Source organism: Mastacembelus armatus, chromosome 24 (assembly GCF_900324485.2).
Source record: "Mastacembelus armatus chromosome 24, fMasArm1.2, whole genome shotgun sequence".
Lineage (NCBI taxonomy): Eukaryota > Metazoa > Chordata > Actinopteri > Synbranchiformes > Mastacembelidae > Mastacembelus > Mastacembelus armatus.
In genome coordinates this window covers 9,912,730-9,934,416 of record NC_046656.1, presented here as the reverse complement: position 1 = coordinate 9,934,416, position 21,687 = coordinate 9,912,730, and the positions used below count along the sequence as shown (strand labels likewise).

The 21,687-nt window shown below is 39.8% G+C and overlaps 2 protein-coding genes across 6 annotated transcripts; one reads left to right on the top strand and one right to left on the bottom strand.

The window, feature by feature from the left end:
* Positions 1-3,077: 3,077 nt before the first annotated feature.
* Positions 3,078-14,404, top strand: znf410 (zinc finger protein 410). 5 transcript variants are annotated; one of them, XM_026318346.1, is made up of 12 exons: positions 3,078-3,187; positions 3,526-3,592; positions 3,678-3,729; positions 3,823-3,955; positions 4,594-4,779; positions 5,470-5,691; positions 7,944-8,103; positions 8,966-9,147; positions 9,684-9,773; positions 9,925-10,044; positions 11,044-11,163; positions 13,345-14,404. In XM_026318346.1, the coding sequence occupies exons 3-12, from the start codon at positions 3,697-3,699 to the stop codon at positions 13,443-13,445; spliced, it is 1,347 nt and encodes a 448-aa protein (XP_026174131.1). In that variant the 5' UTR covers positions 3,078-3,187; positions 3,526-3,592; positions 3,678-3,696; the 3' UTR covers positions 13,446-14,404. The 5 variants fall into 5 exon arrangements, with proteins under 5 accessions (XP_026174131.1, XP_026174126.1, XP_026174129.1 ...); XM_026318341.1 differs by having other exon boundaries at positions 3,085-3,187; positions 3,526-3,596; XM_026318344.1 differs by having other exon boundaries at positions 3,085-3,187; positions 3,526-3,729.
* Positions 10,389-21,208, bottom strand: entpd5b (ectonucleoside triphosphate diphosphohydrolase 5b). The gene is made up of 14 exons (XM_026318347.2): positions 21,127-21,208; positions 18,933-19,165; positions 18,415-18,494; positions 17,971-18,114; positions 17,364-17,439; positions 16,863-16,898; positions 16,460-16,548; positions 16,291-16,373; positions 15,943-16,004; positions 15,507-15,608; positions 15,142-15,285; positions 14,774-14,830; positions 14,470-14,585; positions 10,389-14,315 (listed from the first exon to the last, which is right to left on the bottom strand). Exons 2-14 carry the CDS (start codon positions 19,156-19,158, stop codon positions 14,232-14,234), a joined length of 1,299 nt encoding a protein of 432 aa, XP_026174132.1. The 5' UTR covers positions 19,159-19,165; positions 21,127-21,208; the 3' UTR covers positions 10,389-14,231.
* Positions 21,209-21,687: the final 479 nt, after the last annotated feature.

Sequence of the window (21,687 nt, the reverse complement as noted above, 5' to 3'; positions counted from 1 at the left end):
AGCTGGTATGAAAACTCTTAATTTATCCTTCAGGTTGGTTTCACGCCACCCCTAGTCCAAATAGGCTCATTAGGTGAGCTATGTAAATTGGGTGATAGTCATTAGACCCACATTCCTGAGTTGGTTTCACATCACTTCACTAACTATGCTCTCATTAGGTGAGATCATATGCAAACATATTACCTTCTGTTATGCAGCTGATACCCCCATCTTAGTATATCTGGGTGATTGTTTGAGATCATCATACATATTTCACCTATTTTATTTTTCATTTCCACTGTTCACCCTTTTAGAGGCCAGTATTTCCCCACTAAACATAATCATGTATGCTGGGGCCATATTACCTCAAACCTCTCCAAAAGTTGTTCTCTGTGGACATGTAATCAGCAGGAAAGTTCAGGTGCAAGGGCTTTTTACCTTTTCTTTTTGTACATTAACTCCTCAGCTCATAGAGTTGTCTTCATAGCTCTGCTTTCTTATCATGAGAGACCTGTTTATACAGACAAAGCTGGGTTATCAAGATGGCTTCTCTCCAACATTCCTGACATGTAAATATGTTATTTACTTATATTTTAAATGAGCACCCAGTTTCTTCACAGCATGATGAAACTACTAACTGAAGACTGGTTCTGTTTGCATAGACAAATGTTTCCAGCTTTATTCAGTAAGAAACACTACCAGGTTGTTGAGGCCATGTCACAATGATACTGCATACTTTTCTACTTTGCAAATTTTGCAAAAAAAAAAAAAAAGATATGCAGAGTATATAATGTTTTTAACCAGCTGTTAAGAAGAATGATTACATTTAATCAAGGAACCTAAGTCTGTTGTGTTTGTGCTAATAACTCACGTTTTCTGAATGTCAGGAAAACAAGTTTGAGAATTTAAATTCTCACATGCTCTAACATATGTATCTTTTGTCAGTAAAACCTATAGTTTTAGCTATATATGTTTTTAGTTCCTAAGTAAGTGATTTGTAAGCCACAGTAGTCTCAGAAAAAATGAAAATCAACAATCATGTGGCCTGTCCATGGTTATAATGTCTGTGCTTTGCCACTGTAATAGATCAGTAATTTGTTTAAGTACCATGTGTCCTTAATGAGAGGCGTTGAGCTGCAAGACTGCTGGTACTATTTTGGTCTTTCTTGGTGTAAAACAGAAGCCAGTGTGTTTGAGCTCTCTTCACAGCTGTCAAGCATTCTTCAGTCAGGGACATACACCAATGCAAATTTCATTTTATTTCTTGGGCCAGCAACACATCTCATTTACCTAAATATAAGAATTAATTTCACTTTTTGTGCAGACAAATTCCTTCTCAACCAGGTGCACAGGTGTTGTATTTGTGGAATTGATGGCAATACAGTGCTGTCTTATTGTAGTAAAACTTTTGTATTTTGCTGAAAGGAGATCTTGCCTTTCTATTACTGCTTCACTATGAGGGGAATGAATAATGGTACAGAAATAATTAGTTACAATCAGTTCACTGTAATATAAAGTTTGGGTTTGTTTAGATCTGTCCAGGTGATTATTGACTGAATGGTATCAAACCATGAAGTCTCTATGCTACATATTGTGCGACTGTGATTTTCTGTTTAAAGGTTTGAAATGATAAAGAGTAAAAGACGGATTGTGCTTGTACACGTATAATTGTGTAACACTGGATTTTAAGCTTTTCATCTATATGTTGGCAGCTTTCCTTTCTCTGCATTTCATGCTTTTCATTTTCAAGATGCTGAAAATCTTTGTGAAAAGGGTAGCAATTGTTTTATTAAAATGTTTAAGTACTGCACAAGCAGTAAAGAAGAAAAAATATTAGCCCAAATATGTTTGTTTTTTTTTTTATACTAAAAGACATTGTCTTGAGAAAAGGTGATAGGTTATGCAGACTGAATGAGGTGTTGCACTGTAAATAATTTTTCTATTGTAAAAACCATAAAGACAGTAAGTTGTTCAAATCCTCATGGGACTTGTCATTGTATAGGATTTTTTAAACGTCTTTCATGTCTTACAGTTTAAATCCCCTGAGGAATGGAGACTTGTAAATAATGGCACCTCATTCATAGTAGTCAAAGATGAATAAAATGAGAAATGTTTGATGTAATGTGCTTTAAGCTCTTTTTGTACATTTCTAAGTTAGATTATGAAATAAATGTCCATCCAAAGAAAATGTTCCCATTAGTAATGATGTTATATGCCTGTTTCTTACAGAAATGTCTGTCAGTGTTAAAGCTACTGTTTCTTACAGTGTCAGTTCAGACAGAACTTTTCACTTACATAAGGAAGAGGAGCATTAAGAGTTGAATCGTGGATAGAGGTGAGAAACAGCAAGACTGAAATGTCTATTTTTGGTGTTTCCCACACACCTCTCATCACACCGAGCAAACTGAGAACAACTGAATTAAATAGAAATCACAGTTATAGAAATGTGAATTTTGCAAATGATTCTTCAGGATCCTTAAAACCTATTATCCATCTGTTACTCTGCAATGAAATATCCATCTTTAATTTCAGTTTTTTGTTGGTCGAAGTCTGTTACATATTCCTCTTCAAAGTGACCTGCTCCAGTAGTTTAAATATCATACTTAAATATTACAGGGCAGTATACAAAACATGGGAGCCACCAAAAAAACAGCGGTGCAAATGATACACATGTGGTCAAAACTATGGGTTCCCTTCCATTAAAGAAAGAAAATGCACCGAGCTCACTGAAATAACTTGAAACTGACAAAAGTAATAAATAAAAGTTACCAAAAATTAACAAATGAAATCAGATATTGCTTTTGAATTGTGGTTCAACAGAAGCATTTAAAAAAACAAACTAATGAAACTAGCCTGGACAAATATAAAGTAAGACTACATTTGTATTTACTATAAGCTTTGTCAGTTTCAAGTCATTTCAGTGAGCACTGTTTTTCTTTCTTTAAACGAAGGGTACAAACAATGTTGGCCACGTGTGTATGTATTGATAGAACCACTCAGCTGCAGGGGTCAAGGGTGAAGTCTTGTCCTACCTTACGTAGCTGACGTTTCTGGCCGCTAGATGGCGCCAAAGCTGCAGAATCGTTTCAGCGAAAACGCGGAAGTGTTATAACATTGTTCCCTCAGAGACCCCGTAGAACAAACCTGCTGCTTTCAGAAACTATCAGACCGCTGGCGCGCTGTGACTCGGTCAAACAGCTGTCACAAGGTAAACGAAGCAGTCTAAAGGTATAGGTTTAGTGGCAGCAAACACACACACGGTGTGTTAGCGGCCAGGTTTGGACACCGGGCAGCTGACGTCTGCTTGGCAGCGTTAGCCCCGGTAGCTAAGTGCTAACCGAGCTAGCTAAGTTACCGGGACGGTGTGTCATTTGTCTCCAGCGCAGTTTAGACTTTGGACGTGATTATAGTGACTGTTGCGTCGAGTTTCGACTTCTTTCTACATTAGCTGCGTTGTAGTTTTCGTTATTTCACGGTCAAAGCCGCAGTCAGCTAAGTTAGCACAGCCGAGACGTGCTCATTTGACGTTGTGCTGTTTGACCGCAGAGCTGGAGGTGTGACTCAAAGATGACCTGCAGCTGGAGCTTGTGACCGACAGAGAATCTCACGTTTAGTAGGTCAGATTCGTCTTTGTTTATCATTTCTCTTATTAAACCTGAGCCAGGCATAGCACACAGTCTTACCGTGTTATTCTACAGGCTCCATACAGGGTGACCCATGCTTTCTGATGAGCTTGACTCCAAACCAGAGGTAACCTTACATCATTTCCATGTTCCGTCTTTTCTGTGTACTCTGTGTTGTGAGGGAGTAATGTATAACAATGCTGTCCGCGTGTCCTCCCAGCTGCTGGTGCAGTTTGTGCAGAACGCGTCCATCCCTTTGGTGCAGAGTCTGGAGGACTCAGAGTCCAAACACTCCTGCCTGCCTCTGCTGGCCCCAGCTGAGAGCTCCCTGTGCAGTCCACTGCAGCTCACAGGTTAGCACATGCTTACTTCTCTTTCTTGCTTTGTAGGCCACCGAGCTAAAAAGCTGTGGTAACTCACTATGAAAAAGTATGACATTAATCTCTGTTGCATCACACTATATTTGTAAGTGGAGAAGAAAACATAACTGTAGAAAACAAACTTGCCATTCACATGTTGCATCTACATGCAGTTTTTTTTTTTTTTACCAGAGACTAAATTGGGAGTCCTTGTCCAGTGATGGGTGACTGTCAACAGTTTCCATAGGGACACTGATGTGGATTGTAACAATGACACTGTTTCTGGAAGTTGATGTTGCTGTGCATCAAATATACAAACCTATAGCCAAATACAATAGCAGATGATACAGGAAGAATCCAGTAGTTTGCATGTACATGTGAAATATGCTTTGTGGGCTTTTGTTGTATGCAAACACAGTCGTGTTTATACTTTCATATCAACTTGCTTGTTTGATAAGTTATTTGTTTATTACATCTGAGTCCACACTTGGCATCATAACATAGCGAGTAGCGGGCACTTGTACCTTCCAACAGAGTAAACCATCTTCTGATCATTTGGGGGGTTGTTTTGCAGATAACGCAGGTTGTTCTACTCAGATCTAAAAACATGCAAACACTGATTTCCTCCACAGATGGAGGCTTGAGCCATGAGCCTGAAAGTTCTCCCTCCTTGTCAGAGTATGGAGGTGTATCCGAGCGAAGCCCTTTAGTGGTGCAGACACATTCTCACTCAGAGGCCCCTCCCAGCCCCCCACCCATCCTCCATGACCTACAGCAGTCAGACAGCACTTCATACGTCCTGCTCAACCTTGCAAAAGGTAAAGAAACACCAGTCTAGCAACACGTTCTAGAAACGGATATTTACACCTACGAAGCACCACGTTGCAGTATTTAGATAATAACTGCAGCCTTAACACAAACCTTACTGATGACTTGCAATAAGAGTTAAAGAATGTTTACATTAAAACTCTAAAACTGAGCTTATGTCTGTACTTTGTGTCTCACACTGCTACTGATTCTATATGCAGTGCTAAAAAGAAATGGGGTGACACATTTTCATGAAAAGTGTGAATGGTTCTGGCTGGAAGAAATGATCCTTGGCAGACACATTTACTTGGTTCATCAGCCCTTGGCAGGAGAACCAAAAATTAATTTTGCTCTCTTGACATACACCTTTTGTGCACTGTGCAATGTTCTCTGTAATTCAGTGAGAGAGGATGGAAAGACTTTTCTTTCGACGAAATCACTTTCTGTCTTCTGTCACATTAAATTCAAATCCCCCAAAGAGGGATTGTTTTTGTGAATATTTGTGTCTGTTTGCCTGTGTCCTTTCAGAACAAAGCCATTACATTAAGTGCAAAGTTGCTGAGTAAGAAAGGAGGCCAATAATGAACTCAGAAATATGACCTGGAAGGGCTCAAGCCATTGATGATCTTGCAGAATACGGCATATGCTTTGAATTTTCCGTTTATCAGTAATTTTCCCTCCTGCCTTTGCTTCCCTCTCAGGCATCACTGCCTCCTCAGAGTCTCTGATCTTCGCTGCAGATGGCGCCGGGGAGGATGATGATGAGGGCGTCTCATCAGGGGACTATGGGATAGACGGCAGCGCTCCCTGGTATCTACGGGTACAGGAGCTGGCACACGACAGCCTGATTGCTGCCACACGGGCGCAGCTTGCGAGAGATGCCAAGGCCAACCAGGATGCCAAAGCTACTAGTGTCAGTAATGGTAAAGTCACTTTGTCTTATCAATGCAGGCAGGAGTGTTTATCTAGTAAAGAGTGGAATAGTCAAAACAGGCTGCCACGTTGCTGTTCATGGGTGTGTGCGGTGCCGTCGCCAGCTGTCTATTATGTAATGTCAAGTTTTACACTAAAAATGGAAAAACAAGCGAAATAATAATTTATAATAATTGATTTGTTGTTAATCAAGTCTGTTTAATTGAAGCGGTACATTTTTTGGTGAAACAGTTGTTTACTGGTGGCAGGCATCAAAGTGAGACGGAAATGAGGTCAGTGATGAAAGGGTAGCGTAATCAGCACTGACTGGAACTGTGTTCAACACTTCTCATATTTAGACCCTAAATCACAATTAATTTGTAACATTGACAAGGTAGACTTCTCTTTGGACATATCTAGTGGACTTGGAAATGTCATATTATTGATGCGCTGCATCTGAGTTGATTTAAGTAGTTGAGTATTCAGTTCTGAGACAAGGAGCAAGTCTGACAGGTCAGACGAGCAAAGAGGAGCAGCAGGAGCAGAGAAAGACAAAACAGAGACAAATGAGTTAATCAAACTATCAAAAATGTTATATAAAGAGTAATAGAAGGTTTCACATTTCATTACAGCTATAAAAAACTGCGACTCTATAAGCACCATGGCAGCACCATGTTTTGTTACAGCATTCAAAATAAAGCTTGCAATAAGGTATGATTAAAAATGTTTGTAGTGGCAGCATGGCTGAAATTCAAATCAGATCACAGAAACTGATGGGTCACAGAATATGGTATAACACCAGCTGCTGGCTGTAGCCTTACATTTAACACTGGGATAAAATTATGTTTGCTTCCAATTGCTGTACTGACTGTAATGATGATGATAAATGGATTTCATCTATGGAGTCTAAGAACCCCCTAAAAGGCTGTCAGACACAGTAAGAAACAACACACTTGTTTTGGTGTGCAATTTTTATGTTGCCTTTGAAACTCTGCTTTGGTTCTACAGGTTGTTTATGTCATCTCCAAAATTATCTTTTAATCTGTTTCTTCCTAAGTGATAGCCATCTACACCTTCATCTTGTTGCGGTGTAAAGCCTCCTCTCTGATCGAAGGCAGGCGTCCGTCCTGCAGCACTATGTGCTTTAGCAAGCTGTTGACCCACACCAGGAGTCAGGACTACATCACAACCCATTTTAATGTCCCTCCATAGGCAGCCTCATAGATAAAAAATTACCCATGACACTCAAAGCACTATGACTCCTAGCTACATTTCTGATCTTTGAACCCCTTCTGAGTCGAATTGCAGCTGGAGGTCCTGGTTAAAAAGTGCTATCCAAGTGGCCTTTTCCACTTCTTATTCCCATCTGGTTTTCTTGTTGATGGTTTATGATCATCTATTGATGATCATGTTTTATAATGTATGTTTTTTTTTCTCTTCAGTTTCTTTTCATCTGTGTGTCTTATTAATTTAGATCAAGTGAGAAAAGCTGCCTACTGACCTGAAATTTGTATGTGTAGTGTATTTTGACATGTTGGTGGAAGAAAGGTAGTTCATTGCTTCTCGTCCTGATGCAGAAAATAAACTGTATAGTTTCCCCACAGTTCTTTTTGTTCAGTTCAGTTCAGTTCAGTTCAGTCAGGCTGTGTTGGCCCGACCCTGTAGTCTAGTTCAGCTGGACTCTTTACACAGTGGTGTCTTTTCTACCTGTTTGATTTCTCACATTTATTCAGTCTTGAAGTTATTTTACTACCATTAAAATCAAGAAAAGGTATTTTGAAAAACACAAAGCACCAAAACAGATGATTTAGAAAAACTGCTTGTTCTGAGCTAGATTATCAATTAAAAAAGGGCTAACAAGACTTTTATTCATTGTTAAATAAAATATGTGCTGCAGACTAGCTGGTTTCAGTAGTGATCTAAACCTTGATATATAAGAAACTATAATGGCTGCCCTCCCTCTAACCTGCATTAGATTAGTTTCCTTCAGCAATGGGATATCAGTTATTGATGCATTACTGCTGGCATGCTGCAAGCAAAATTGGACCTGTTAAAAGCATTCAAAGCAGGGAGCCCAGGCAGGTTAAAAGGGAGTGATTGCATTCAGCTTCGGGTTGTTTTCTTTTGGCTGCAGTTGTTCAGCAGGTCTCAGTCAGTACCCAATGATTAGCTTTTATACAGCTGGGCTCCAGGGGCCAGCCACCTGGCACTCCTGGATTGTTTTCCACCCAGCCTCACTCACTTTCCTCGTCTTGTTGCCTAGGTGACCACACACACAGTTTGACAGCAGATGGAGACAAGCGAGAGCTGCTGTCTCGGACCAGCCGCCCCCTCTCCAAGCAGATCCTGCGCTGCTCATTTGAGGGCTGCTGCAGAACTTTCACCTGGCCAGCTCATCTGAAATACCACCTCAAAACGCACAGGTACGTTTACATACTGTGGTGGAACACAACAGAATCAGACAGCAGCCCCAGCAGGATGCTGTTGCCAAAGCATCAACATTCAACCCTGTGTACATCCTTGCTAATGTGGACATGCTTTCTAAATTGAATAATAATAATGTAAGCTTGCAGGCTAATTTGCTTCCGAGCATTTTGTACAAGTCATTATACAGTATATCTACGTGCAGTTTAATCTTAGCTGCTGACTGAAAATTCAAATAGTTCATATAACAGCAAAATGCAACATGGATACCTCTTGGTCTTAAACACAGGGTATTGCTTCTAAATTCTCTGCTTTATATGTTTAATCTTAGTGCAGGTATTTTATACATATAACTGACTGGTGCACATCAGCTTTATCCTGATTCTGTAACCAGATAAAATGCTGTGTGTCCGTTTTCAAACAATACTACAAAAAAAAAAAAGCCTAAAATGCAGAATTCCAACTATTTAAAAATTTAGATTTTGAGACCTTTTGTCTACATCAACATTCATAATGCCAGTCCATTACTCGACAAACCAGAGTAAATACTAGTTAAGTAGTTTATCTTGCCTTTTTCCCCATGGCTTTTGAGCCTAAGTTGGTTGAAATTAACTTGATGTCAACAACCTCAGCTCAGGTAGTGTTTCCTGCTGGTAACTTTGGAGAGAGAAAGCAAGCAAACAGGAGAAACACAGCTGCGACTTACAACTCATGCAGTGCAAGTACACAGTTCTCTCTGTTAACATCGGTGTAGGAAATCTGTTTGCAGGTGCCCTGGCTGACCTTGTGGAGGGCTGTGCAGACAGAAATGTGCACAGAAGACACTGAGGCTTGACTGTTTGGTTATTCTGGTTATTCCAGGAATGACAGAATGTTCAGATGTGGTGCAGAGGGCTGTGGAAAGAGTTTCTACGTGCTACAGAGGCTGCAGGTTCACATGAGGACTCACAACGGCGAGAAGCCTTTCATCTGCAAGGAGAAAAACTGTGGCAAGAAGTTTACTACTGCTGGAAACTTAAAGAACCACCGGCGCATACATACAGGTGAGGAGCAGGAGATATCCATGTATAAAAGCCCAAACATGCTCGAAGCAATAACTGATTCAGGCCATTTGACTCTGCTCATTTAATGCTTCCTTGGTGCAGTCAAGGCTGGAGATTTGACGAGTCAGCAGCCCTGGCGCCTCCATTTCACTGCTGCAATGAGTAACAGTACTCTGTCATATTTTATTTAGGGTGACATTAAGATTTTTGATGGCCTGTTCCACAGTCTGCTTCTTCTATCTAGGGACCAGTTAGCATTTCACCTACACTACACTGTTTATATTTTCCAATATATTTGGAAGAACAGTTTATACCTATATTATCCATTTCAATGGATTAAATTATATGTTTTACATTCTTGACCATTATATATAGCTGTCGTCATGTTCCATTTAAAAAAAAGAAGAAAGTTGTTCCATTGTGTTTTGGCCCATTGAAATCACTTTCATCATATCCATATCTGATTAACTGAGTGCTCACTACATTAGATCTTTGTATTGTGGAGTTAATATGTATATGTGGGTGGTTGCTTCCAGGAGAGAAGCCTTTTCTGTGTGAAGCAGATGGTTGCGGGCGATCTTTTGCAGAGTATTCCAGTCTACGAAAACACACACTTGTACATTCTGGTGAGTGGGGCACAGTTGACAGCTGCACAGCTTTCTACTTCTTTGTAATTACTGTGCTGCAGATATAGTATATCATTATTTACAGAGGAGAGACATTTATCAGTTCATGGAATCACATGATAGAAGATTTTTGTGTTTCTGTGCTTCTCAGGTGAGAAGCCTCATCACTGTGGCATCTGTGGGAAGACTTTCTCTCAGTCTGGCAGCAGAAACGTCCACATGAGGAAGAGACACGGAGAGGAAGGGCTCAGCAGTGAAAGCAGAGAAACAGGTCTTTCTCTCACCTTTTTTCTCACACATGCCGCCCACACCCAGTGTGCTAATCCTTAGATTATGTGGCTTATACATTTTCAAATATGCATAAAAATGGGTTTGCTGTGCGTTACATTTAGGAACATTTGTTGAATCATTAATGACTTTCAGCACTTAAAAACATTTATTATTAAAATTTTTATTCTTCAGGGCCAGCTGCTGAAGTTTTAAATTGCTCATATCTTTCGAAAAAGTAGACACAGCACAACTCTCCTGCAGAAAGAGGCCTGCTAGGCTTCAAATTAAAATGGAACAGTAACTCAAATTCATGTCTTCTAGCTTATCTTGGCTTTTTCAAATGTCTTTTTGTCTTCACCTTACAAATTAGAGATAAATGCATGGATACTTGAGTACATTTTGGAGGATTTACTCAAGTTCATTTATGCCTCCATTCGTCCTTCATTCGGTATCAGTTTGAGTACCTCATCGTATTAAAAATGTCTCTGGGCTTTTTACATTCCAACATATGGAATAATTTTACAAAATCAGCTTAATTGGCTTTTTTTTATGAAGTAATCAGAGCAGACAACACATTTGCCTCCTTGTCACGTTTCTGTAGCAATGGGGAAGCACCGCAGCTGAATCACCACAGAGGAAATGCTGCCAATGCTCTAATTATAAACAGCAGATTTATTCAGGTCAGTCTCCCCAAAGAGGCTGGTCTTTTGTGAAAGCAGAGCAAAAGAAGATGCGGCTTCACAACAGAGAGGTCGTTCGTGTTATTTATATAACAGTTACTGGATGAAGAAAATGCACTCCTTAAAACAAAAAAATTCAGGCAAGGGTCAAATGGTCTCAGAAACAACAGCAACCTGATTTCAGGTTTCATCATTGATCTCTAAGAAACAATCCTTTATCAGAACCATCAAATTAGTATGTACAATGTCACTCTCCATCTCATACTTCTTTTGTCTTGACATGTTAGAAAAGCAAAAGTTTGTGTGTTTGCTGCCGACAGGAGAGGCCTTGACACAAAGCAGCCTGCTGGAGGCAGATGGTGAAAATGCAGACAGTATGGTCACCATGACACCAACTGTAGAACCAATGAATCTTCATCATGCTATGCTGAGATCACCAGGTACGTGTTTGCACGTGTCGGCAGAGAAAACGCAGCACACACATAATTACAAAGCCTTTCACAATACAGTAGTTCTGCAGTAAACACCTAATTGCATGACAATCATAATGTTAGCGTCAGAGGTGCTGAGTCAACGTGTGGTGTTGCTGATGTCCTGTGAAGTGTTTCTCAGTCACGCTCTGTGCTACTCAACAGCTTTCCTGTGTTTTGCATCACTTACTCAGACATTTTTTTAAGTGATAACTGAGTTGAGCTGCCTTTAATGGTGGTACAGAATAGTTCCTACCTACATTTAGTCAGTCACTTGTAAAAGCTGCAAGATTATATTACATAGGTCACAAACAAGAGATATTTTTGTAGACAGTTACAACCACGATACAAGTCATTTGTTGTGTCATCTGTTGATTATGCCTAAATTTGGAAGAATTAAGACTGTTCAGTTCAGTGTAGTGGCTGAGTCATATGTGTAAAATAATAATAGAAAAGGAGACATTTACCTTTAACGTTTTAAATTATGTTTGATCAAAATTTAACAGGACCTTTGCATCTCAGGACAAAAGTCACCATTTTTAAATCAGCACCTCTGACACTCTTAATAAAAGAACTATTGCAATTTAGGCTACTAGTACAGAGTCAGTTTGTCCATACACTGGCAGCACATGGTACAGTGGCTCTATATTACAAGGGCTTTGCCTGCCAGCATTCTTCATCAAAACCCAAAGGACCAAACCAGGTAAGAGATTGATGAAACTCAAGACAGATGTATTAGTTATGAAGATAAATATATACAGTGCTTAACTAATTTAGTAGACTACCTGTCAACAACAAAGATATTTTAGGATCCTGTTTAAAACTAAACACTTTCTTGTCATTTATTAGCTTTACTGTCTTGAACAGAAATTTGTTATTCCAAATTGAATTCACGCTGGACTTCTCTCAGAAATAAATTAATCAAGCATAACATTGATACTGATCTTTCGATTAAGAAATGCAAGTAAATAACTGTAACTGGGCATCTGAATAAAAAAAGATACTTTATAACTATTACTACTACTACTTAGATAATGACAATAATTATATTTTATTATTAGAAATACTACTGAGAGTAAACAGTTTGCACATACTGGTGTATTAACCTTTACAGAAACATTTAAAAAAAAAAAAAGGTAATCCTCAATAGTGTCAGTTTAGGGCAGCTGTGGCACAGGACCTCCATTGGGTGGTCGTCTAATAAATTTGTTAAGCACTTAGAGTAAGCAGAACCTTATTGCAGTGAACAAACACCTAACTATTGGTGAGAATTCATGTTAGGAGGTAACAGAGTTCTTTGGCCTCTTTACACAAGGAACTTAATTTTTCAATTAAATGTTCCATTTGGTCATTCAATTTGAAAATACATGTTACTGATAGTCCAGTATGGGAAGTGGTAGTTCAGTACTCAATTCAGTTTGAATTATTTTGACAAATTTATCATACAACTTAATTTCATATTGCCATGTTTTTTTTTCCCTCGTCAGTCCAATGTGTCAGTGAAACAGCACCCCCAGTCCACTGCATCTACACTGTCAACAGCTCTTTGTGTTAAAATTGAAAAGGAAAGGTGATCTTTCAGTCTTCATCAAGGCAGATCCTCACCTGCATCTGGTATGACCCACCTTGGCCAATCTGAGGCAGCGTCTGCCGATGCTCTTGACGAGTTTCTGTAACTGTTGACGGGGCAAAGATTTACTCTGCTCAGACTGGCTCAAACATATCCTCTCATTGGTTAGGTGGCTTTGGCTTTGTTAGCCAATCAGAAGCAGAGTAGGGGCATGTTATACCAGATACCAGACACATTACATTTCCATTTTGACACCAAGAGCATGGTGATAAATTTATGTAAACCCAATGGACTGGGGGCACTGTTTCACTGGCCTGTTGAATAAAGAGACATGAAACAATGGAAATATAAAATAAAACTGATTAAAGCTGCTTTAAAATTAAAAAGTTTAGAATTTTAGTCAAAATAAACTTCATTCAGTACTGAATTGCCACTTTACATACCAAACTGTCATTTTCCAAATTGAGTGACCAAATTGCACTGCTAACTTAAAATAAATTTCTATTTAAAGAGGCCAAAAAAACTCCCATAGGTAGCTTTCCTCTCTGAACTTGCCTTTTGTGTTTGTGTCCCCCCTCCAGGCTCTGCAGACTCAGTGGTCGTTCTCTCTCAGCCACATGAGCTGGTCACCATGGCGACCGAAGGCCATGCATATGGAGATGATGTGGTGACGCTGCTGTAGCCTGCCCTGACAAACATATACTGCCTGTTTCAGCAGCACTAGACTCAGTCACAGTGGACTAAACAGACATCTATTTGTAAATAGATTAATCACTGACTTTAGATATATATGTAATTAGCAACTGGTTTTATTTTGAGTGTGAAATGGCAGTTTGTACAAACTCAAGTTTTTCAAAACAAATCTTCCCAAAGACATAATGAGACGGGTTCAAAAGCTTATGAAAATATATTGACCATGCATTGTTCTGTGCATATCATTGTAAAAAGTCTGAGGGTTAAAATGCAGGGATGGTCTCAAATGAAAAGTAAGTCAAAATTTAAATATACCAGGAAAATATACACCCCATTACCCTTAATGATAAAACACTTGCCACTAAAAACAGAAAAAGCACAGTATCATATTGCTTCATGTAAAAACTGGTGTTGCACAGCACAACCAACCAGGCTACTCTATTTATCAGCCTGAGTGAAATAAAAACATTTATTTAAGGCAAATAATAAGTAATGCCCAAAGCTGCATTAGCTGAGAGTTACTGGTAACATCCTTCACTCTGATGTGAACCTCCAGTGCGTCACTTGTTCTGAGTAAGGCAGCACATTGCTCATTTACAACTCAACATATTAACACTTAAGAATAATTGCTTTTTAAAAAGAAATTAAGAATTACTCACGGGGTTAGTTCTGCCCTTTTGAAACAAACGGCACATGTCTGGAGCTGTTAGATAAGGTAGCGCACATTACTTGTTATTGAGCACCACCTAAATCTGCCGTGTTTGTTCCTCACTTCTCAGTGGATCTTCAGGTTGTGGAAGTGGTCCAGTGTGGCACCCAGGGCCCAGCTTGCCTCCACGTTGTTCACTTTCTTGGTCAACTAGGAGAGGGGAAAAAAAAAAAAAAAAATCACAACACCAAATCAGGCAAATGCCTTTTGTATTTATTGAAATAAAAGACGTAACACAGTTTTTGTGTAGATTGTATTTCATTCACTTCAGAATAATGTAATGTGTTGTGTATCACTGACTCACCCGCAGCACAGTGCTCTCCTTAAAGCCAAACCCATCCTTGAGCAGACAAGTGATGTAGGTCATGTCCATACAGAGGAAAGGACTGATGGGAGGGAACTTGCTCATCTTGTTGCACACTGAGCAGAAAAAGAGAAATCATGGCTGATAGGTTGGATAATCATTCATTTGTATTCTGCTGAGAGGATGAGGGCAGGATTTCAGATGGCAGTGAGGATATAACTCCAAACCATTAAGATGCACACTGTCTAAGTACAGGGAGCTGCATATCTGTCATAGTAGCAATACAGTGGTTTGCCAAGCTCACCTTCTTTAGCTCTCTTCTTGAAGTCTCTGACCTCCAGCATCCCTCCTTGGACCCCATCTGCAACATGAGGAGATCAGGGTTAGCTTTCTCGCACTCTAAAGGCCATACCATACATTAAAAGAGCAGTTCTACACACATTTCCATAATACTGATAACAGAGCTTGTGGCCTTTCAGCTTAGACTGGCAAAGGATAACCATTTCTCTAATAACTACACACCTATAACTTGTGAGTCATGTGCACCTGTCAGGGGATCTGACAGGTGCACATGACTCACATTTTCCTTCCCCGTCTGTCGCTGGAGTAACATCCTAAATATCCTACTGGGTCTGTATAATTATGTCAAGTGTGTACAGAGGGTGTGCTCACCGATAAGGCCTGCATCCACAGCTCTGTCAAAGTAATAGGAGAATGCATAGAAAACATTACTGTCTTCGAGCTCGTATGGCTGATGAATAGTCCCCTTCACCACCTTAAGCACTTCCTGATAACAAAGCTTGTATCCTGCATAACCTGGAGAACAGAGACAGTGTAAATTATTCATCTCATGTTGGAACAACATTATGAAATGATGCGTAATTCAACTAAGCCCATTTGAATGGGCTTTGCTAACATTAATGCTAATGTGTTTCATGTCACAACATTGTCTAATCTAAGGGAACATTTAAAGGATGTCTCAAAAAGCACCTCCTTAAATTCTACTCATGACTGAACATACCAAAACTGGATCTTACCATCTGGGTCCCCGCTCACATGATAGGTTAGCCCTCCAAAGCTCCATTCATCCCTGAACTTCTTTGGCAGACAGGAACTTTTAAAAACACGCCACTCCAAACCTGAGAGGATAGAAACAACTTGTTTAATCTTCAAACTGGCTCAACTGCTTCACACCTAGTCGCACAATTTTCTCTGAAGACCTCCGGTGATTCATCTCTGGGTCTCACTTGAACAGTTTATTAGAAAAATAGACTTCAAGTACTTCCAACAAAAACATCTCTCTTGTTAGTGCCTTCTCTCCAAATGTGGAGAAAGGAAGGAAAAACAAGACAGATCACTTGGAGCACTGACTCACTGATACATCTCAGTATCCTTTAGAGACACACTCAATGAACAACACTGACCCACAGCTAATGGCAACAGAGCACCTTTTCTTCATGTACAGCACAGTACCTTCTGCACCCAGAGCGCCCAGTGAGGCCAGTCGTGCTGCCATCAGCCCATTTCCAAGATAACTGCATGGAGTATAAGCACTGTTATGTAGTTACAAAAGTAACCAGTCATTCTGAAAATAGGCCAAACAAATTGCGGCTGCCTATTATTCATAACCTAATGACTAAAGAGATAATAGAAGGTTTCATAATCAAAAACAGATCCCAGTGAAGTTACAGTTACAACAAATTCAGTGACAGTTGTAGCATAACTAGTCACTACTAGATACCATTAAAATGCAACAAAATAATTCATTCCAATGCAGAAATACAATGTTTTATGAAACATGCATTACTTATTAAATCTTACCTGTAGGTGTACAGTTCAAATGTTGAATTGCAGATGTCAAATCTGGCAACATAATCAGCAACAGGAACATTTTCAATGGTTTTCTGCAGTGTAATATGAAAGATATAGTCAATCAAGAGTTAAATATCATTTATAGAGAGATCTCTAAACATGCACTTTATGAACAGACCCTCAGTTTGGGCAGAAAAGTGATTTGTGTGGATCCTCCTCCCAAATCCAATATTCCCACCGTCTTCTTGGTTTGTGCATTCAGGTGACCTGAAAACATTTCATACTTTAATGCAGCAGCCACAACAGACAAGAGCTAATCAGTTACACTTCAGATGATATCTCCAAAAGGCCTATTTGGCACACATGCAATCCCAAAATATAAAACCCCAACACAGTCTGATAAAGATCAGAGCAATCCCCTGTGGGCAAAGAAATATAGCCCTGTACATTCAGCCTCTATTCATAAACAAGGTGCTATAATAAGACACTACGGCAATTTCAGACACTGAACACGGTAGATAAGCTCAGAAAACAGTACAATCAGGGAAAATGTTCAGTGTTATGCTGCAGACAGTGCTTACCTGTTAGAAAGTTCACAGATATCCAAGCCAGGATTCCTACATTCACCAAATAAGCAAACCAAGAAACAGAAAATAGTCATTTTAGGTGGAACACAAAAAAAAAAAAAAAAGCTAACAACGCTGACAAAAATTACAATGGTTACAGCATATGCAAACATGTGAGCAAGAGCTATAATTTCAAAAACAAGGTTGAAATGCTGACAAACCAATTACACTGTGGCATAACAACATTTTTTCACCACATAATTGTAGCCTTTTAAGGTCAATGGGTGAAAAGTAATTTCATTTTCTTATCTGTCATAAAAAACAGCAGTACTCCACTGCAATTTAGGTAAATGTCTGCGGTAAACAATGAGTTCTTATAGAAGATGCACAGCAAACTAAAACTAGGACAGAAGGATCATTGATGCCACCTACAAAGTACTGCAGAGGGAACTTGAGTGGCTGTGATATAACTGGTGGATGTGCTGCTTGTCAGCGCAGAGGGTGGACAGACTTTACCTTCATTTGAGCCGTTCATTACGCTGACGCTATTGTCTGGGACGAAAAAAGGAGATTCATCAAACACGTGTTGAACCTGGGGAGGAACAAGAAGAGGAGGAGGAGAGGAGTGAGAGCGAGATAGACGAAGGGGGAGAAGGTGAATGAAAGCATAAGGGAGCCATGGAAAGCAGCTGAGAAATGGCCTTAATGTTATCTACTGTAATGGTGGCTCATCCAGAGGTGCCCTCCACTTGAAGGGATTAATTAATTCCCTCAGGGGGATTAATAAAGTATCATTTATCTTCCAAGGTGCCCCAGGGCCATCCATTACTATTTTATCCCCTCCACAAGCGCCTTCCACACTAAGCTCACACCACTCTGATAACAATACTTTTCCTCTTGTCTCTGTACCACCTGCCATATCACTGAAAATGTTCTTTTTTTCTGCCCACTTCTTCACTGGATAACAGGTTGCACTTTCTCTTCAAAGTGTCACACAATGTAGCACCTAACAACTCCCCTATGATTAAGCACTGCCCTCTACTTTACAGAGTCATGATATTGTGTAAATAGTACTTTCAAGGTCTCTGTGATATGTTATGTGTTAGGATCCATGCACTTTTACCTGATCCAGAAGAGCCTGAGCTTTCTCAGCAGCCAGCAATCGAAGTCCAGCTGTGGCTCGGAGAACCACCGGGGTTCTCTTCCACTCCAAGCGAGGCACTGTCTTTTTGGCCACCTTCAACATCATCTTCACTGTGTGCCCTGCCTTTGACATATATACATGTACATATATATAAAGAGAACAGAGAATGGAACGTCATAGAATTGTCTTGACAACAGTTAGAATTGAGAAGCCACCTATACTTTGCGAATAACACAACTTGTGCAACTTTAATTCCAGCTGCTTAAATCTTCACTTTGCTTTACTCAGTTCCTGCTTACTTTCATTAGCGATATGATATCACACGGGGGAGGCTATTGGCAGGGTTTCAAAATGCATTGTACAGCCAGCAGACCTTTTCTCTTCGGTTCATATTAATTGATTAGATTTTAAAAATGAACTCACCATTTCTGGGGTGTCAGCATATGCAGACAAACCAGGCTTTATGGAATGGAACATCTCATTGTCCAAAACAGGCAGCTCCTCTAAAAACATACAAGATCCACCCACATCAAATATGCAGCAGCTATTAAAAGCATTAAGATTCCTAAATCTGCTTAGCATACATATGCAGAACATATCCCCTTATTCAAGATGAGGAATGTTGACTTGAATCTGACGAAATAGGATTATAACTAAAAAAAGGAAATGAAGTGGAGTATAACCTTTGTCCCCTCAAGTGAGAATTTAGAGGCTGGAAGGATGGAAGGAGAGCCAAAGAAACGCAGCAAGAATACAAAACAGCTTGTTACTCTGCTGTTTGCATTGTAAACTAATTGCACATTTGAAGTCTTGCACAAACCTTGTTAATACAGTACGACATCCTTGCTGCTGGAAGCTGTTATTACGAAATGAGTAAAAAAAAAAAAAAAAAAAAGCATAGAAACAGGTCAGAGGAATCGTTTGGCTCTATCCAGCATTACCTTTTTCACTCTGGATGAAGGTGTAAATGTGAATGCGTGTCCCAGTGCTCCCTGCATCAAACATCACTGCATAGAAGATGCGGCTGTGGTTTGCTGGGCGGCTGAGACTGGGAAGGATGTCCATGATGCTGTTGGTCAAATCCATGAGAGAGGTCTTGACCTGGGCTTGGCTCAGCCCTGCGACAGTGAGCAGGACCAGGAGTAAAAACGGCACGGTGGACTTCATCTTCACTCTGAAAAATCAGCAATGAACAACAGGTCTTCTTGTTATAGAGCTCAGTAACCGTGTCTTGCAGTTTTTAAGAAGGCAGCTCGAGGTTGCCAACTAGTTTTGGGAGATGTTAAATTACAGTATGACAAGCAACAGAGCAGTACAAAGCAATCAAGTTATTTACACCAGGGCGTTTGGCCACACCTCATCAGACTTTCTAACCAACCACAAGACACATCCCAAAACTCAGCCTCTCTGCCTGCTGAGTCAACTCATGTTGACAATTTAGAAAACATCCCAGTTTCTAATTGGTGGACTTTAATCTTTTGATCTTTATCTTTTGATCAATACACAGCAACCGAAGCATGTCTCAACAAAAGTCAGAAATCTAATGGGATGAATTATGTTGTCACACTGCTAACATACAAAATTAAGTGACTGAAAACATTTGATCCACGTTAATTCCAATTTAGGTTATACATTTGAAGTATTTCATTTGAGCTGTTGTTCAGAGCAACTTCCAATATCAATCAGATGTGTCAGAGGATAAACAATATCCAATAGAAGAGTTATGGCTACAGATCAATTCTTCAAGGTAATGCTTATTGAAAAAAGGTGCATGCTCCTATGTATGACTAAAATAAAGCATGAGCCAGTTTTAATTTGTGGCCTGGTTTGTTTGCTCATTTCAACTTGCTTTCTGCACAATCTACACATTCATATAGCAGTATATTGCCTACAAAAGACTGAATAACAGGGCTAATTTTTGCCATTTCTAAAATAATAAGCATGAATAACATCTGAACATATTGAGCCCTTTAACAGGCAGGCACATCTGCAGGCAGCCCAGTGCTGTGAAACTGCCCATTGTATAAATCAAACTGATATCTCCACCAGACCTCAATGGATGTCGCCAATGAGAGGTTTTGGAAGAGTGAAACGAAGATTGCCGTGGGAGGGAAAATGGTGAGGCTTAAATTGTTATTTTTGAAAGCCCTATATATGTAGTTTGATTTAAATTGTTACTTTAAGGCAGAAAATACAAATAACCTCAGGCTACTTTGCAACTGTGACGTTATCAATAGTGAGCCATCAACCAGGTATTGCTGGTAGAGATGGGAACTGAAGCCTGGTAAAAGAAAAATTGGCCCAACATATCAGCCAACAAAAAAAAAACAAAACAACAAAAAAAAAATGGCATCATCATAAGGAATCAGTATCGGCATCAGCAATAGAAAAACCCATATCAGTCGAACTCTATGTAAGTGTTTCTATAGGATCTTATAATGTGGCCCTGAGGTTCATTAATGTTTTGTTAAGATTTGTTCTTATAAGGTTACTTCAATTTAATTACATTTTTAACAAGGTAGATCATGTAACGCTAACGTTAGAATATATATTTGTGCTTGGGGATGATATAGGATACTATAGGACTAAATAAGTGTATCATTACTAAATAACGTTAATGCAAAGTATAGCTAACTAAAATAAGGGCCTTTTTTAGTGCAGCATCGTCAGAAAGCGTTAGCATGAACATATACAGCTCTAACTCTGAATAAAGTTAACAAGTCCACTGTCACCAGAGGTGTGTAGGTTCGCAGCACAACACCGTTTCTATGAAATAAACCTGAGCTGTGGACGCTGTCAGGATGTATGAAAGATGATTATCCCATATACAACAGAAAGCTAACGCAACTGTTACTTTTGGCATCCGTGCAATGAAGCTGACACCTTTATCTCCCCTTTCGTTAACTGTCGGTCAGGTGTGTTGACTTTAGCTAACTAGCTAACGTTAGCGACACTGAGCCGTGAAGTTTGACGACCAGCTAACGTTAGGTCGTTAGCTAACGGCAGCTGAAGCGCGTTGCTCCAGCAACTAAAACTAAAACAAAGTTTCAGAAACGCCACAACTAAAAGCCACAGTTCCGAGTGTGAACCTGCGTTCATGAAGTGTTTTTTTGGTCGATAACAGCTGAGGCTCACCATGGTGTCTGCCTGGCTGCACGCCGTTCACCGCTGACTGCCGTGACGTCACAGCACGGCCCGCTGTCCCGGCTCACCGGTGACCGCCACAATAAAAGACGGTGACTGTCACAATAAAAGACGCTGACTGCAACTCACGAACAAGCAACTCAAAGAACAAGACGCATCCTGCCCGGTCTGTGGTGCCAGTGGGAAAACGCTCTGTTCTGTAGGAAGGAGCATTTTTTTTTATGTCGTTCACAGAAACAGAAAAACCACAGGCTGCACATTGCTGAGCTAGAATAATTACTACCACCTATTTTTCATATGTGGTGCTTATTGGGTATTCTCTAGGTCTTCTTTGCTCCAGCATACCAATATGTTATGTTTAATGGCCAGCATATAAAATTGCAACACCCCAACAAGAGGTTTCAACACAAATCAGTTGAAATTACAGCCTTTATTCCAACAGTGAACTTGAAACTCAAATACCTTCATTATCACTGAGTCTTCAGCCACAAGACCAAAGAGAGAAGTCAAGAGAATAAAGTTTACTACTACCATATCTGCAGCACACCGAGT